Source organism: Thunnus thynnus, chromosome 21 (genome assembly GCF_963924715.1).
Source record: "Thunnus thynnus chromosome 21, fThuThy2.1, whole genome shotgun sequence".
NCBI classification, from domain to species: domain Eukaryota; kingdom Metazoa; phylum Chordata; class Actinopteri; order Scombriformes; family Scombridae; genus Thunnus; species Thunnus thynnus.
Window position 1 is genome coordinate 17,103,741 of NC_089537.1, and position 17,188 is coordinate 17,120,928.

The 17,188-nt window shown below is 39.7% G+C and overlaps 1 protein-coding gene across 8 annotated transcripts in view; it reads right to left on the reverse strand.

Annotated features, from left to right (window-relative positions):
• The window catches only part of ctnnd2a (catenin (cadherin-associated protein), delta 2a), a 278,500-nt gene that overhangs the window by 30,833 nt on the left and 230,479 nt on the right, over nucleotides 1–17,188 (reverse strand). For all 8 annotated transcript variants that reach the window (XM_067578419.1, XM_067578413.1, XM_067578414.1 and 5 more), the window contains 3 exons: nucleotides 13,515–13,697; nucleotides 9,507–9,680; nucleotides 6,628–6,778 (listed from right to left, as the gene is read on the reverse strand). In XM_067578419.1, the coding sequence (XP_067434520.1) occupies nucleotides 6,628–6,778; nucleotides 9,507–9,680; nucleotides 13,515–13,697 (508 nt within the window). The remainder of the gene's footprint in view (nucleotides 1–6,627; nucleotides 6,779–9,506; nucleotides 9,681–13,514; nucleotides 13,698–17,188) is intronic.

Sequence of the window (17,188 nt, forward strand, 5' to 3'; positions counted from 1 at the left end):
CACTGTCCTCATCCCTCTAGCCTTCAAAAGGGGATCTTACCAATGTACAGCCTATTAGCAGAAGGGACGGCAAAATATGTAAAAGTTGGCGTGAGTGAGGAAAACACAAAAAGGACATTCTCCAATTCTGCAGGCTTGCAATGTGTGTGTGTGAGAATGTGGGGCTAAAATGTTTAGATCAAAGCCTTGAAACCTGTGAGTTTTCTGCACCTTATTTGCATGCGCATATACCAGTCCCTGACCTCTAATAACCGCACACCCGCACATACACACACACATTTGCAATCATGAAATTAGTAACATCCCTGCGGCGCACTTCTTCGGTTTCCACAGTAACACTCCCCAGCACTGATGTCATCAATGCGAGACACAAAGAGCGAGAGATTGCGAGAGAGGGAAGGTGAGGTGTTATGAGTTCATGTCTGAAACGGCATGGGAAGGAGACGGAGAAGGAGGGGTGGGTGCGGGATAAACGGATGGTAGGTGGAGGTATAATATTCATGTTTTAGACAGGAAGGTGGGCAGAGCGAGGGTAGAGAGAAAATGAGGGGAGGAGAGTGGGAGGGGAGGATAAAGTCAATAAGAGGTGTGGTGTGACAAGAGAACAAAGACAAAGACACAGGGGAACTGGACTTCTTGAGTCATTTTCTGTCCTTATCCTTATCACTTTTATTGATTATGTTTCTTGAATGTATCAGGTTTTAATGTTTTGTTTTGATTTTCACATGTATTCATCACTATATGGATCTTTTTTTTTTACTACAAAGAAAGAGTTAAGTATATTGTGAGCAATCCAAACAAGCAAATAAATTAATTATCAGTAGGGGGGATGTTGATGTGTCACTGAGGCTGATGTGATACACATCTTGATGCATTGCCAATGATCTGATACATTTAAGATACATATGAAGCAACTACCATTGCAGTAAAATGCGATCCACCTCTATTGTGTTGAAGCGCGATTTGTCACGATTTGATTCAACACAATGTGATTTGAAGCGATGTGAATGAATGATGCTATGCAATTCAAAACGCTACAGAGAGTTTGAATTTATTTCTTAAGCATACAGCAAATCATGAATTAACTTAAAAAATGCCATTTTTATATTATACATTTGTTTCTCTAGTACTGCAACTCAGTAAGCATCTCATTTATGCTGTTTCTTTTTGACCTCTAAAAACACCTGGAATGTTCTGGCAGCGCACCACTTAGCTGTAGCCTGCTAGCGTGTTTGAAAAACAGTTTAGAAAGGAGGAATCGATCTAAATATCAAATCATTGGCCACAAGTTATTGGTTGCATTTCTAAATAATAAAGGCATAGGGCCTCTACTAATATATAATCGGGGCAATGGCATCATGAATGTTTATGCTGGTGCAATGATGCAAATCGGTGAATCTTCTCATTCCCATCAGTTATCAGTATTCTGAAGGTGTTTTCAAACAGAGCTGTGGAGCTTCTACACCTATCCCACATGAAAACATCCTAATCAAACTTGGGCATGCACCAAAACAAGCGCCCCCTTATTCACAGTTAGTATACCATGGAGAGCTTTGTTTGACGTTGGAGGTCAATTACTGTACCCTGAATGTAGGAAGATAGCCAGCAAATCTGGTATTTAGAAACTGACTGTTCAGATTTTGTTATCTTCTTATACTATCTCTGAGTCAAGATATAACATGTTCTGTGATCACTGTTAATAATCCTAAACAGTCTGAATACTTCCTAATAATTGATTTGTACATTGTACATTTGTACAATCAAATGCTATTTGCATGTTAAGATGAATCGATATGCTTTTATAGAAGTATGAAAAGTGTAACTCAAAAAGTTTTACATTAACAGTTTCACACTGAACTTTGTATTATACACATTGCATATTTAATGTAATTCCTGCTACAGGTTTTTGCATTAGGAATACATATTTAGAATTGAAATTAAACCCTTACTGCAAAATAGAGAAACCCATTTAGATTTAGCAGTTGGAGTCACTTTGTACAAAAACACATTAAATTAATTCATTAAGTGTCTTAAATAAATACGGACTGCATTAATCACTTTTTCATTAAACAATAACTTTCTTTGGATTTGATTGCGAGCGCGGCATGTGTTTATAAAAACCTTTGGTAAATGGCTGCTGTATTTGAAATAATACAGTGTCTTTTTGGCATTCAAGTGCCGTTCCCAATTCATGTGTGTCAAATTACCATCTGTAAGTAAATAGGGAAGAATTGCACAGACAGACGGTGTAGCAGTGAATGAGACTCATTCATTGCTACACAGGCGTACAGTACATTATGCAAATCAAAAACTATGAAGGAGGTGAAATCAGGAGAGAGACAAAAATGTTGACAGATGAGAAGAATGATTCTCAGTGACATCAATATGCCACTAAATCACATTACAGAGGGATTGGAATATAAGCATACATATGTGGTTAGGACTTAAGCTGTCATCGCTTTCTCTTCTTGTTCTCTTCTGTTTCATCTTGAACCCCTATTCAGTCTCCACAGCCTGACTTGGCCTCTTGCTCCTTTTTTCATCCGTACCTCTCGAGCCTTGTGTCACTCTTGTTCCTTCCCTTTCGCTTGTCTCGCTGCCATCCAATCACACAGTACTTTGCAGAGGGTCTGACACTGAGGTTACTGTGTGCGAAAGATGATTCTCATCTCCGCTCACTTGGCTGAGCTCTCATGCAAACAACTATTCCCCTAAAGTGATGCTGCCAAGCCTACCGGCACTAACAGTTTATGACACACTATCGTGTGAGTTTTAAAAGAAGATGATTTGTTTTTGTGCTTTCCAGACAGAGGGATTTCCTCTAGATTAGCCATGTAAAAATATAGTATAATTAGGTGAAACTTAGATTTAACAAAGAGCCACAAACTGCTCTGTACAATATATTTGTCACTGTGGGTTAAACTGTTGTCTTTCAGAAATGCATGGTGTAGAAAAAGGTGTTTGACTCAGAGGTTAGAGTTACTCTGCTGGATATAGCTTGTGAACAAGGGCCAAATGGGGCTTGTCTCTTAGGAGTGCCTGGCCTCTACCTCTTTCCTGTCGACACATATCAACTCACACCTTGCCAAGAGCAAAGGCTCATCCCTGACTGATCCTTTTCACTTTTCTCCCTCCTCTCTCCTTTTTTTTTTTCTCTGCATCTCTGAGCCATTCTGTGTCCCTGTGTGTCATTAACTCTGTCTGTCGCCTTCTGTCTCATTTACAATTTAGCCGTCTCACAGTTTGGAAGAGAAGTTGATCTGTGAGCTGATTTTGAATGTAAACTAATCAATCATTCCACTGATACTGATATTGAAAATTGTTTAAATAATATTGGTTGTCTATCTAAACAGAGCAGGCTTACCATCACTGTCTTTTTACATTAAGCCATTTTAATATTAAAAATGACTCCATGTAGTGTGAAAAAGTTGCTAGTGAAGCCAGTCCCACTGAGAATTAAGAAGCGGTTTCCAGCTAGTAAAGAAAAACCAAAAAACCAAAACAATACCAGTTCATATAAAACCATGGGCAGCCACTTTCATCCCACAAGACAAGTCAACTCTGCACATATTAAATGGTGACAAAATTAATTAATAAATGAATGTTGGTGAAGAAACTCTTGTAAATGTCTAGCTGATCAATATTTACATTCATCAGACAAGTAATGTCATAAGACGCTAATGCTGCTCTTGTTCAGTTGGATGTAGTCTACTCAGTGAACACAGGCAATCGTTCACATACACGCCCGTCACAAGAAAGTGAGGAAAAAATTGACAGTTTAGGAGACTTTCTGCCATTCAGCGCTCAAATGGCTCAAGGCAGCTTTACATACATTTGTTTTAGAAGACGAGCGTCGCAGTAATCCAAATTTCTAAATATATTAGCTCTACCAGACTGCTGACTTTAAATAATAACTTCAATTAAATGACCATCTTAATCTCTGAACAATATTTCTCAAGTATCTCTGTTTTCTGGCACTGTTGTACCTATTTTTTTTCATCAATCTGCCAACCCATCCCTGATGGTGCCAGCTGCAGTTGCTACAGGAGAATAATGATCTGCAATGCCCCTAATTTTCTCTGTCTCTGTTACATATCTTCTTCTGCCTCCATCGCCCTGTCTCTGTTTTATTGTCTGTCTTCTTAGGTCTCAGAAGTAACACCGGGAGGGATAATCACATGCAGGACTTTAACCATGTTACCCCACAACTGAATAAGTCAAGCATGTATCCAAATGAAAATGCCAAACAAATCTGAATTGATTTTCCCTGTGAATTTGCAAGTAATTACAATATTCAATCAGCCTGTGTGTTTTGCTTTTCTCTCCATCAAGCACACATTCATTGCTAACTATCTTTCCGTAACTCTCCTCTTCATCTTTCTCTTCTTGGGAAACTAATGGCTATAAAAGACTAAAAGTAAAATAGACCAATTACCTCTAATATTTTAATCAATTAGCAAACATTTTAATGATTTCCAGAGCAAAACATATGCAGTTCTCACTGTAGAAGGTCAAATGGAAGAATTGGTTAAATCTTGTCAGAATGTAGACTAGTTTTATTCAAATGAATAATTTATTTTGACAATGTAAGAGCAAATGGCTCAGTAAGACTCTATTTAAAAGGAGCTGAAACAGCATTTTCACCATGGAATGCTATGTTAGTCTATTAAAACCAATCATATTGTACATTACACATTATTAAACTCTATAGTACCTGGCTGATAGCAGGGGTAATATTTACACACTGCAGTAAACACTCTGTTTCAGTTGATGTATCAGTGTTTCCCAGTTTGATCCAGTATCAATTAGATAAAAACAACAAATCTTGCAGTGGCTGTTATACTGTGAGTGCATTTAAATGATTTCTGCCTCCATATTCTATCATAAGATCTGCATGTTTGCAAGCTGTAACACTTTTACAGTATTTACATTTATTTACATTTATTTACATTTACATTAGATTTGGAAAGCAGGCTATGGGATCAAGCCTGCCTACATTTAGTATACAGAAAGTTGTTGGAGGTTAAGAGTTTACCAGCATTATTATTCTGACAAATTTTAAATCTCTATATTATATATAGATGTCGTATTTTCTACGCCATCTGCTATGACTGCCATTATAGGTTGAAAGTGGAGGAAATATTGGAATAGGAGTGACATGCAAAGGTCCCTATCAATCTTATAGATGAAAAAGCATAAATCAGTGTACCTGTAAAGATTTCTACAGCCCCTAACTTTCTATTTATCTGACTTCCTGATACATCTGCAGGTGTAGAAAGAAAAAAACAACAACAAAACAAAACAAAAAATATTCAAAACCGACTGATAAGCCTCTTTGTGTGAAGGCTTCAATTATCCTGTAATCCGCTGCCGAGCGCCAGCCAGACCATCACAGTATGGGCGTGTTGAGCTTTGCCGGCGGCATTCCTTGTCGTTCTTACACCACTCCAGCAAAACCCAGAGAGGCTCCAGACGCCCCTCGCCTGAGACAGAGGGTAGCCGGGTTGCTATAGAAACCACTGAGCCCACCAGGAAGCCGCGATAATCAGAGATACCAGAGACAGAGACGAGTGATGTCACACACACACACACACACACACACACGCATACACACACACAAACACAACCATATCAGTTCGTGTGTGTTTATACAGATGTAGCCACAGGAAGAGAAAGTGATAACACACAAATACAAAAATATATGATGATATAAAAGTGTCTTAATGTGTTAGGTTACCGAATGATCCCTTGTCCCTAGATGTGGCGAAGCTGCCAGTCAGTAAGCCTGACTAAGGCTCACTCATTACTGCAGTGTGCTTTCCAAAGCCCAATTCAAGCCTTTGATCTGATCATCTTCTCCTTTATCTCTCTCTTGCTCTCCCTCTTTCTCTTGCTTCTCACTTTTTAAATACATATCAGCTGCCTGTTTATTTCCCTTAGCCTTTCTTTCCTTATTAGCCTGATTCTCCCACACATACAAACCTTGGTCTCAGTTAATTACCTTATTATGTGAAATAATTTTACTCAATAATTCGATAGTAATAGTCTCCACAACCATAATACTTCCTCCTTCATTGTGTAGTAATGTATGTCAGCTCTAGAGCACTGTTTTCATCACATGAACATGTTACTACATGTCTGTGTCTATACACTTGATCCTAGCTTGTGTTTAATAGTTAACTGTCTTAATTAATGACATTATTTAATATTTAATCATGCAGCAGTCCCACAATTCTCCATCAGGTTAACATGGTAGGCCAGGCCAGGTGAGCCATCAACATTCGCTCTAAAAGACAGAGGTGACTTCTACTTCTACAGTACTTCTAATTGGTGCAACTGACTGCAAGATCTTGACCCTAGTGTTACATCAGATGAATACAAGCTCATGACTCGTGTAATCTAAATGAGAAAATTGTGACAGGCGCAGACCACAGTAGAGAGGCTACAAGAGAATGCAATTAGTGATGAAAATGGGCTTCAGGTTGAACTTCACAAACAAAAAACAGAGACAGTATTTGAACATAATAGTGTAGATGCCCAAATGTGTGTAAGACATTAGAAAAGCCAGTCTGCAATGATTTCTTGTAACAGATGGGAAGATGTTTCAAAGTCTTTATCGTGACTCACCTATGAGCTCCTTGTTCCTGATGTCCAGGGCCATGTTTCGGAGAGCGGTGGCCACCGCACACACCACCTTGTCGTTGTCTATCCTCAGTAACTCCACCAGGATTGGAAGGCCTTTCTCCTTACGGACAGCAGCCCGGATATACACCGACCACTGACAGGGAGAGCAGGGGAAAGATCTCAATGATCAAGTTTTGTCCATCATTCCTAACAGTTTACTTCCACTGCAGACAGCTTTATAATAGATCTGTGCTTTGTGTGACTGATGTTTTCCCCTTCAATAGCTTCAAATGTCTTATGTCTATTTATTTTCTTTCTTCTTTTCTTTTTTGCCATAAGCCCCTTTTATACAGAGATCCTGCAATATTGCCATGAAGAGCACCTGTCATTATGACGGCTTCGCTTTTTTACACTGAACCAAACAAAGCCAGCATAATGCTGCCCCCGTGTGTGATTTTAGATAGCGTGCTGTCGTTCCAGAATCAGAGGTGTGATGTGTAGTGTGTGTAGTGTGACTACCTCCACTGCCTGCTTAATGGCAGAACAACAATGCCAACCCCTCTCGTGTTCATACCTTTTATACAGAACGGCAAGGCAGAATAACGGCACAACATTCTCGCCTTGCACAAGTTGTATAAAAGAGGCTATAGACTCACTGTAGATAAAGTGGTAGCGGTACAAAAAAGAAAAAAGAGACAGACAATGGTCGAGGTCAAGTGGGAGATGTTATATTCAAGGGCAATATAAGAGAGGCTGAGGCATTACACTGACTCACAAGTGATATACTATGAGAGGGAGAATTATATGAACCAGAGAGAGGAGTTTTGAGCTTGGAGACCACTCTATCCTCCCTCAATAACTGTCAAGGTACACTTAAATGGTCTAGTCGACCCTAAACGGCTCAAGTGGTGCCGCCTTGTGGGTCAACTGTAGAGGACTGAGGATGTGCTAAACAGCACCCAAGAATGAATATCAGTAGGTGAAGTGTGAAAAAGAAAGTTTCTGTAAAAAAGAATTATCTACCTTTCAAATGGGCATTAAGGTTAAAACATAGTATTGTTTTTTCTAGAGACCAAAATGGAAAAGCTATGGTTCATATAATCATTTCAGGAAATAATTCACCCTAGGGAAATCATCGTATGTCTTAGCCAAGAGCTTAGTGAGCAGAGCGTAGAGTGTGCCAGCAGTACGCCAACACATCTTCTTCGGAAACCGTTAGCGGTGCTATTCTCAGCCAGGAGAGGTAGCCTCCTTAGACGAGACACAACAAAGCACACGCACACACGAGCGTGCAGCAAGGCCCTAAAATAGAAAATGTGATTTCCTGAAGACCACCTGCCCCCCATTTCCACTTCCTCCCTTGTCTTCCTGTAACCTCCTCTTCCATCTCTCTCTTGCTCTGTCTCTCTGTCAATTCCTCTTCCAACGGAAATACTTACCAAACCAAAATCAGATACACACACCTCCCACACACATCTACAGGACCACAGGGACATCCCTCTTCACCATAGTGCGATCTCCTGTCTCTCACTCCCTCTTGAGTTCAAGTTTTCACAAACAGGAAAAATTAATGTAACCTTCTGACTGTGCATTTTCTGACCACACAGACATTCCTACAGATAGCCTATTTGCAACAAACAATGTCAGATGCGGTCTTATCATTTCAAGGTCGTTTAAAGGTTACACCCTCACCCTTTTTACCCTTATATCCATCTCCCTCAAGGCTAGAGCTGCCCTTAACAATACTATCCAATATGACTGCATGACTCACACATTAGTACGATCTAGCTGCTTCTATCAGTCAGCTGCTGTTGAAGCCTGGCTGTACTCCCTGGTGTGTTAGGCTTGGAGCCTTTACATTATTACAATAACTGCACTGCTACTAAGCAGTATTATAAACTATAGAACACATAAGAACATGGGATTGTGCTCATAATATTTCAAAGTCAGCAGGATGGTGTAGTGAGTTGTTATTCCTCTGTTCTGTGGCATTTACTGGAACCAAGTCAGTCTTTGATTTGTTTTAATAAACTGAATTTAACTTAAACCAGATAATCAGGGTTTAAAAAAAATAAAAAAACGTTTGCAGGCATCGAACCCTCCTAAGTGTCCTTGTTGATAAGTAACCGTTTGTTAACATTTCGATGGATATCTGTCTGCCATAAAAATACATGTGTTACTCAGCAAGGTCATTCAGATTATGATTTACATTTTCCCAGACTTTTCTTACTACATTATTTTTCAATAAACAGAAGCCAAACCAGCACTGTGTCGTGTGAATGGACTGTCTACTAAGGGTATGGAGGTAGAAGACTTCACAAGTATTTGTACATTTAGTCGTCTGGGTGCAGAGCAGTTCTTGGCTTCAGGCTGTGTGAGTTTCTACATAAGACTCTGTCATCACATAGGTAGCATATTCTCACACTTACACATTCATATACAGCGCTCACTTAAGTGGTTTGTCCTACTTACAATACGAGTAAACAGTTTTATCTGTGGTTTATCTGCACAGAGATTTGTGTTCACTGTATGTCTCTGCGTTCACTGCACGGCTGGGTAAGGACAGGTTTATGATGAATCCATTCCTTTTACAATAATGGACAATGAAATAGGGAGAAACATGCATACATTTACAGTTTTCATTGTTTACTATTCATAGTGAAGTTCAGCGACTGCAAGAACAGCGTCAGCTCAAATTCTACATCACCAGCATTTCAGTCCTACACTCTACGGTCTAAACAGCAGTGCCTGAATGCTCATAGCACTTTGTAACTTTGCTTTAAAAAGTATATTTATTATGACATTTATGTGTGACGGGGATGATTTGAATATAGAAATAAGAAGGCACAGAGTTTGGGAAACATTTTAAACTTAGCTGTTACCTTCCAGCTGCCTGCAGCCAGGTTCTGCAGAGCCCCGGCTGCTCCCTCCAGGGTGTCGGGATTTGAGCATTCAGACAGCAGGGTGAGGTAGGGCTTGACAATAGTGGGGTGCCACAGCATCTGAACTCCTTTGGGGGGCTCTGCTGTGTCTGGAAAAGGACCCACGCCATCCCACTGTAAGAAAGAAAGAAAGAATGTTAACTTTTTAATGTTAACTTTCACTCATGAAAGGATAGTTGAATGAACGCTGTAAACTCTTCCAACAATATTATTGTCTTGCATTCGTACAATTTTGTACCTTTTTCCAAGTCAGAAATAGATTTTGAAGGAGAAGAGAACACTTTTCATTCAGCTTCCCATCCGCTTTTGGGATTTAATCTGATTTCAATGGGACTTTACTGATCACAAGTCAAACTTTTAACCTCTAAGGTACCACAATGGCATCACTCATGAAAGATAGCAATCTGTGGATGAGTATAATGTTTATTCTCATGTGTGTAAGTGCGTGCGTTGTCAGAATGCATCACGCATGAAAGCAAACTACATCTCACAGTACCTCTCAGTAAATCACTCCCTGTTACCCTGTTTAGTAGGTGAGAATGATGATGGAGGGGAGTGGTGGGAAAGGGCAAAAGACTGCAAAAAAAAAAAAGAGATGAATTTGAACAGAGACTATGAAAGAACATTTCACTCCCCTTCTTGCTTTGAGCAATAAAACTAAAGCTCCGCACTTCTCTTCCCCGGTACCTCCTTCCCCTCCTCCACTACAATAGAGTCCCTTGATGTTGAAACCTCTTTGTTGAGTGACATGCCCACACTTCTTTCATGCAGTAAAAGTGCATGAACCCGCAACTATAGCTTTTTCCCTCTCTACTCTTTTATTTCTATTTACTTCTTGTCTTTTCTATACTGTTTGTCATTTATATCTTGCCCCTCTTTCTCTCTCCTGTTGATTCTTTCTCTCTTGATTTATCTGTTTCTTCCTTGCTTTCCTCCATCTCTCCCTATTTACCCCTCTCTCCCTATTTTCTTATTCTATTTCCATCCTTCTCTCTCAAGTTTTCAGTTTTTCCTCTCCCTATCGACCTTCTCGGTTTCGCTCTACTGCCTCCCCTCCTCCCCGTCTCAAGGTAAACTAGGCTAGTGTGCGTCTTGAGAGAGGTGCTGCAGAATGTGTGTGTGTGTGTGTTTTTATCTATACATAGATTCTCTGATCACAAAATCAAAGGCTTCTTATAGTTTGAAGTGTGTAGAGACACTACGGCAAGAGACATCAACTCTTTTATAATATTTTCTTTTGCCTAGATACATCCTACACAAATAATAATGTATGTTATTTGCGTGTTTTTAATTCTCTAAAGATGAAGTATATCAAACATATTTGCATGTATTTGCTTCAGTACCAGAAACATATGTTCATATGTAGCCTTCAAAATATTTTTTTAAAGGTGAATTCCATACTGTCTTTTTAAGCAATGCATTTTTATACACTATATGTATGGTTGTAGTTCCTAAAATACTAAAGCTGCAACATTTACAGTACTGGGGTTGAAGATGTTCTCCAAACTCTGCTGTACTGCTATGGAGAAATTGATCTGGTTGTTGCAGCTGTCCTGTTTGCCAATGGCAGTAAAGTAACCAGTGGTGCAAGAAGTACTGAAATCTTTAACTTAAGTAAAAGTACTGTACCAATATCACAACTATAACAACAACAAAATCCAAAAGTGCTGCATTCAAAATCTTACTTAAGTAAAAGTGCATAAGTATTGGCAGCAAAATGTACTTAAAGTATCAAAGTAAAAGTACTCATCATGCAAACAGGTCCCATTTAGAGTGTTAAATTTATCATGAATATATAATTGTAACATTAATACTGATTCATTGACATGTACATGTAAGCAGCATTTTAAAGTTGTCAACATGAAGCTAATCTTAACGATTTATACTGTTGGCTCGTCTTATCTATAACAATGCTATTTTATGGTTATTTTACAAGGATGGTCACATGTTTTTATGCATAAATTATTGATCTGAAAAGTAGCTGGTAACTATAGCTGTGAAATAAATGTATTAAGTGAAATAAATGTAAAAAGTACAATATTTCCCTCTGAAATTCAGTGGAGTAGAAGTACAAAGTAGCATAAAATGGAAATACTAAAGTAAAGTACAAATACCTTAAAATTGTACTTAAGTACAGTGTGTGAGTAAATGTGCTTAGTTACATTCCGCCACTGAAAGTAACTAATACATTCACATTCAGGTTATCTGGTCAATCAATCAATCAATCTGGTCAATTAATCAAGTGAGAACCTTACATGTCCTTCCATATTTGCTGTAGTTGTAGAGTAACAATATAAAATGTTACAGATTTCAGCTTTAAAAGGCACTTTAAAAATACTTCAATCCCATAAAAATTTCCCCCGTGTTGTATTACTTGCTTCAAGAATTTTCAAGAGACTGCAGAATATCTTCAAACAAAGCAGAATACCATCAAATAACCGTGGTAGCATAAAAACTAGTGTGCGTGTGTGTTCCAGTAGTCCATTAGGAGTGTTTAGGTCCAGTTCAGGCTCCCATGCTGCTCCTTGGCCTTGCTGTCTGAACCTCTAATAAATGATTAAGGAGACTACATTACAGTCTAACTGCCTGTGTCTCTCTCTCTTGCACTCTCTCTGTCTCTCTCTCCCTCTTGCCTGATTTCCTCCAACATCGTTTCCCTCTCTTAGCATCTTGCTGCCTGTCTGTCTCCCTCGTTTTTGTGCCTGTCTTATCGACTATCTCTCAATGTGTACCAGACTAATATGAACACACATAGAGTATATGCACACACATAAATACAGTAGAGTTCTGCTGCCTGACCTGAACTTGCTTGGTCCTGATAATGCATTAGGTTATGGGTCAGATTTGGGTTGTTTTGTTGCATAAATCTTCTGATTTAATTTTGGTTATTTTCCAATGTTATTTGTTAGGAACTTCTCTCTTGCTCTCTCTGACTGTGTCAGTCATTTGCATCCATGCACTTCATTGTTGAAAGTAAATACACAAGGCCCAAAGAGTGTGGCCCACGCATTGCATTAGCCTGGTGAGCCAATGGTCAACACTGAGTGACATAAAACAAAAATGTAGCTTCAGGTTGCAGGTTCAGTTCAGGTCTCAAATTTGGCAGTACTGGCTGGGTTTAGTTGCGTTGGGTTTTACAGATGCATGCAAATGTCCCGTGCAGAACTCTCATGTACACGTTCACTAGTGTAAGAGTTATGTAGGCCAGTCAGGTGTGCTTTTGATTTTCTGCAAACATGACAACTAGTCCACAGAGGAGTCTGCCTACAGTACCTATACCCTGATAGCCTAAAAAAAGCATAGAGTAGAGTAGACAGCAGAAGGAGGAGGAGGAGGAGGAGGAAGAAGAAACTAGAAAAAACTGAGAATGATGAGGCTTTTGACCAAAGATTTAGGGTTAAAAAGTTTAAATTATATAAAGAGTAATAAAAACTGCAAAAAGTGGCTTATGAGCCAATACATTATAAAAGAAGCCAATGCTTTTCAACTCAGCTCTGTGATCTATGAGTTTCATCCCGTTCTCCATTATTTACCACATGTCCCTGTTGAACGCAAGTCTGCCTCAACTTCTCACACTGTGTTCCTGCTTCATCATGAAAGCTGTCTTCTTCTATTTTTTGCACCATGTCTATATATACAGATTGGTTTAAGTAAAACCCTGAATAAATGAGTGGAGAAACATAATGCAGATCTTTCCATACAAGGCACAGACGGTCTCTCAATGGTTTGACATGAAAGTGATGTGAATCATATGCTATGGCCTTCACTGTCATCAAATCTCAACCCAATTGAACACCTATGAGAGATTTTGGACTGACAGCGCTTTCCTGCCGTTATTGTCAAACCATCAAATAAAGATCACAAACATACATCCAGTGTGTCCATGCCATCCATCTACATCTCCATTATTTCCTTGCCCTCATCATATCCTATCATCTCTGTCCTTACCTGTTCGGCACCCTTCTTTTTCTTCTTCTTCTTGCCCCAGCAGCCGGAACTCTCTCCGTCACGACCGTTGGCGTCACAAAGCAGGCCATCGAGCTCCTCCAAACCCCCCTGCTGGCCGTGGGATGTCTCAGCAGCCAAACGATACGACAGGTTCCTCAGGATGCAAACACAGTTCTCTACAGTCTGCGAAGAAAGAGAGTCGTGAGATATGAGGGTTAAGAGATGAAGTAGTGTGGGAGGAAGAGAGGAGGGGGTTTGGAGGAGGAAGAGTAGATGGAAAAAAAGAAGAGAGATATAAATGAATAAAGTGAGAAAGTTGAGGTGGGAGATTTGTGTTTGATGCCATTTAATGAAACATCTCGCTTGAAAACACACCGCAAACTCAAAGTCAAAGCATGCTAATAAAAACTGCCTACTCTCACACTTTTACACTATTGGCCTTCCACCCCCACCCACCAGCCAGACAAACGGAGAGAGCGGGAGACATAGAGAGGCGGAGAGAGAGAGGCCAGAGGGAAGATAATCTCATAGGTAATATGCTTCTGTATTTTGTTAGCTCTGACTTTGAAATGAGATTAGAAGGAACTCAGGTAAATGAGGAAAAATGACAAGCCCAATATATTGTATCACACCCCATTAAACACCAAGTTTAGAAGCGCACCCGCCAGCCGAGGAACGTGTTAGTGTGCACGCGTCTGCATGGGAGAAAGAACACTTCTTCTACAGTGCATGTCTATGCTTAAATGTGTACTTTCACATTGGTGTACGTGTTTAGTATCACTGAGAACGGGGAGTCATCGAGTCAACAGAGTGGAAATTAACAAAGACAAATCATCAATCTTCTCTCTGTCTGACCGTTGGTTTACACAAAAACAACCAAGGAGTGTAATTGAACAGCCTCAAGAGATGCAACAAACAAAACAATGTCTCACTCCAGCGAGCTGCAGTCATGTCTGAAATTCTATTCACATTCTATTACAGAACGATGTAGGTGAAGTTACATATTATTTACAATTTACTGTGACATTTGGTATTTCGATCTGTTATTTCACGTTTGTTCAGTACCCTGTTTTTTCCGGCTGCGTGGTTCAGGGAATAAAAAGTCACTTGATTTTGGTTTTTAAAATGATTACGTGGTACTTCTCGTCTCCACAGGAAGGTCAGGGATCAGGTTCAATTACAGAACAGCAGCCCTACAGCTGGTAGGAATTCAGGGTCTTTATCAAAAAACAGAAATGCCACTTAAAATTGACAACACATCATTTTTACATTACATATAGTGAATATTCTTCTGATCTTGCGCATTTCCGTCAGGGTTTGTTATGGGGCTTTTTTCCTATCTTTATTCGAGAGCGTGGTCTTTCAATTTGACAGCATGATGTATTGATTTCACGTTCAGATTTTGTAATGCTTTCCCTCAAACCCTGCCTTCGCATTCAAATAGCTCCTGCTTGCGCTTATATTTGCTCTGCTTCTGCTCAAACTGTGTGCTTGCTCTCAAGATATATTGTTGCTTGCACAGATTTCCTGCTCCAGCTTCAGTCCTTCTCCTCACACGCAGGGTGCTTCTGTGCACTTGTGAAATGTCTGCTCTCAGATTTCTGCTCTGCTCTGCTCTCGGATTGTTTGTGCAGCAACCCTCAACCAATAGAACGCAAACCAAACAAACGTGTGGTGTCGACCAATGAAATTATCCCTGCTTCCTTGTGGGCGTGTTTGCTTTACTTCTGAGAGTGTCCTGTATGGGTGCTCTTAGAAGTAAGGTGACCTTTTTTTCCTCCTTCAGCACACAGGACACAACAGGAAGCCGATGTGCTATACGGCTACTATTAAATGTAGCTATTATAGTAAAAGAAAATATGGAAAGCATGGGAAGTGCATTTAATAAAGCCCTGGAGGGTGGGAGTGCATGAACCCAGTTAATGAGTAACTGCATGTACGGGACGCTCTTAAACAGGGGTGGGGGACGACTGGCCTCCAGGCTGTATATGGCCTGCAAAATCATCTGGTCGGGCCCACGAGGCAATTCATAAATTAAAAAAAAGCAACTCAGAAATACAAAAAAATTCTCTAGACAGCAATTACTTTTTTCTGAGATAAAAGAAAATAACATTAAATAGTAGACTAACATATCCTTCTGGGTGGTCGCTTCCAGGTCAAGGTCAGATTAAACAAGAACGTATGTGTCATCGCTAACATGCATCATAGCAACTGTCAGGAAAAGAAAAGTAGGCCAGTGTGCCTTGTTTGTGGGGATGCACTTGCAGTGATATTAAAGGCCAATCTTGAGCATCATTACAGCTCGAAACATGCTAGACTGGATGAGTTGCAAGGACAAATGTGTTTGGATAAATTTAACTCTCTTCGGTGGAGTTTGGGTGCCCAACAAGCAGCTTTCACAAGACCACATTACTGACAGAGACAATGTTATGCAGGCAAGTTTTGTGGTGAGTAAGCTGATAGCTAAGAAGCTGAAACCTCATTCAGAGGGAGAATTTGGACTGAACTGCATTGAAGTTTGCATCTCTGTTTGGGAAAATATACTGCTATGAGTAATTCTTTTCAAAACTGACTCTAGCAAAGAGTCAGTTCCCCTTAAGACTGACTGATCCAAACCTGGAAAACCAGCTCTGAGTAGCATCATCATCACTACCATCTGACATCAGACGCCTTGCCAAAGGGAAGCAGTTCCAGCCATCGCATTAGAGGTTAGTGAAGTTTGACCAATAAAAAGCATGTCAATTTAACTGTTAAATTATTATTATTAATATTATAATATTAATACAATTATTGAGATTAAGTGATTTTAATTCAATTATTTTGTATGGCCCCCTGAAGGATGTTATCAAAATTGAAATGGCCCTTAATAGGACAGAGGTTCCCCACCCCTGCTCTAAGAGGTAAAGCGAATGCATCCACAAGGAGGAAGGGATGATTTCACTGGTCAACACTACACCTGGCATTCTATTGGTTGGGGGATTTCAAGTTACACAAACAATCCGAGAGCAGAGCAGAAATCTGAGAGCAGACGTTTGACGAAGCAGCCTAATTGTGAGGAGAAGGGCTGAAGCTGGAGCAGGAAATCTGTGCAAGCAACAATATATCTGAGTGCAAGCACACAGTTTGAGCAGAAGCAGAGCAAATCTGCATGCAAGCAGGTGCTATTTGAGTGCGAGGGCAGGGTTTGAGGGAAAGCAAAATCTGAACGTGAAATCAATAAATCATGCTGTCAAATTGAAAGACCACGCTATTGAATAAAGATAGGAAAAAAACCCATAGTTTGTGAACATGAAAGAAGATCAAAACGTAAATTTTTGTGAGATCAGCAATGGTGTCGATTATACTAGTACATTGTGTATCTGCCTCACTCACAGCTTGTGTTTCTTAATCATTTTTGCTTTCTTATTTTTTAGAAGACTGATGTCAAATAAATCTGTCTTGAAATAATCTACACAAAGCGGTAAAGCAGATCTATAAAATATCAATGATGTTTTTGACTCTTTCAGTTCTAATCCGTCTGCCAGTAAACAGCTACATTAGCAGACAGTAGGAAGAGGAGGTAGTCTGGGCACGGCAGGAGAACTAAGAAGAAAATGAAAAAAAAGCATACAGAGACCAAAATGAGCACGTAGCTAATGTACATCACTACTGCAACAGTGACCACTTGCTGGTTC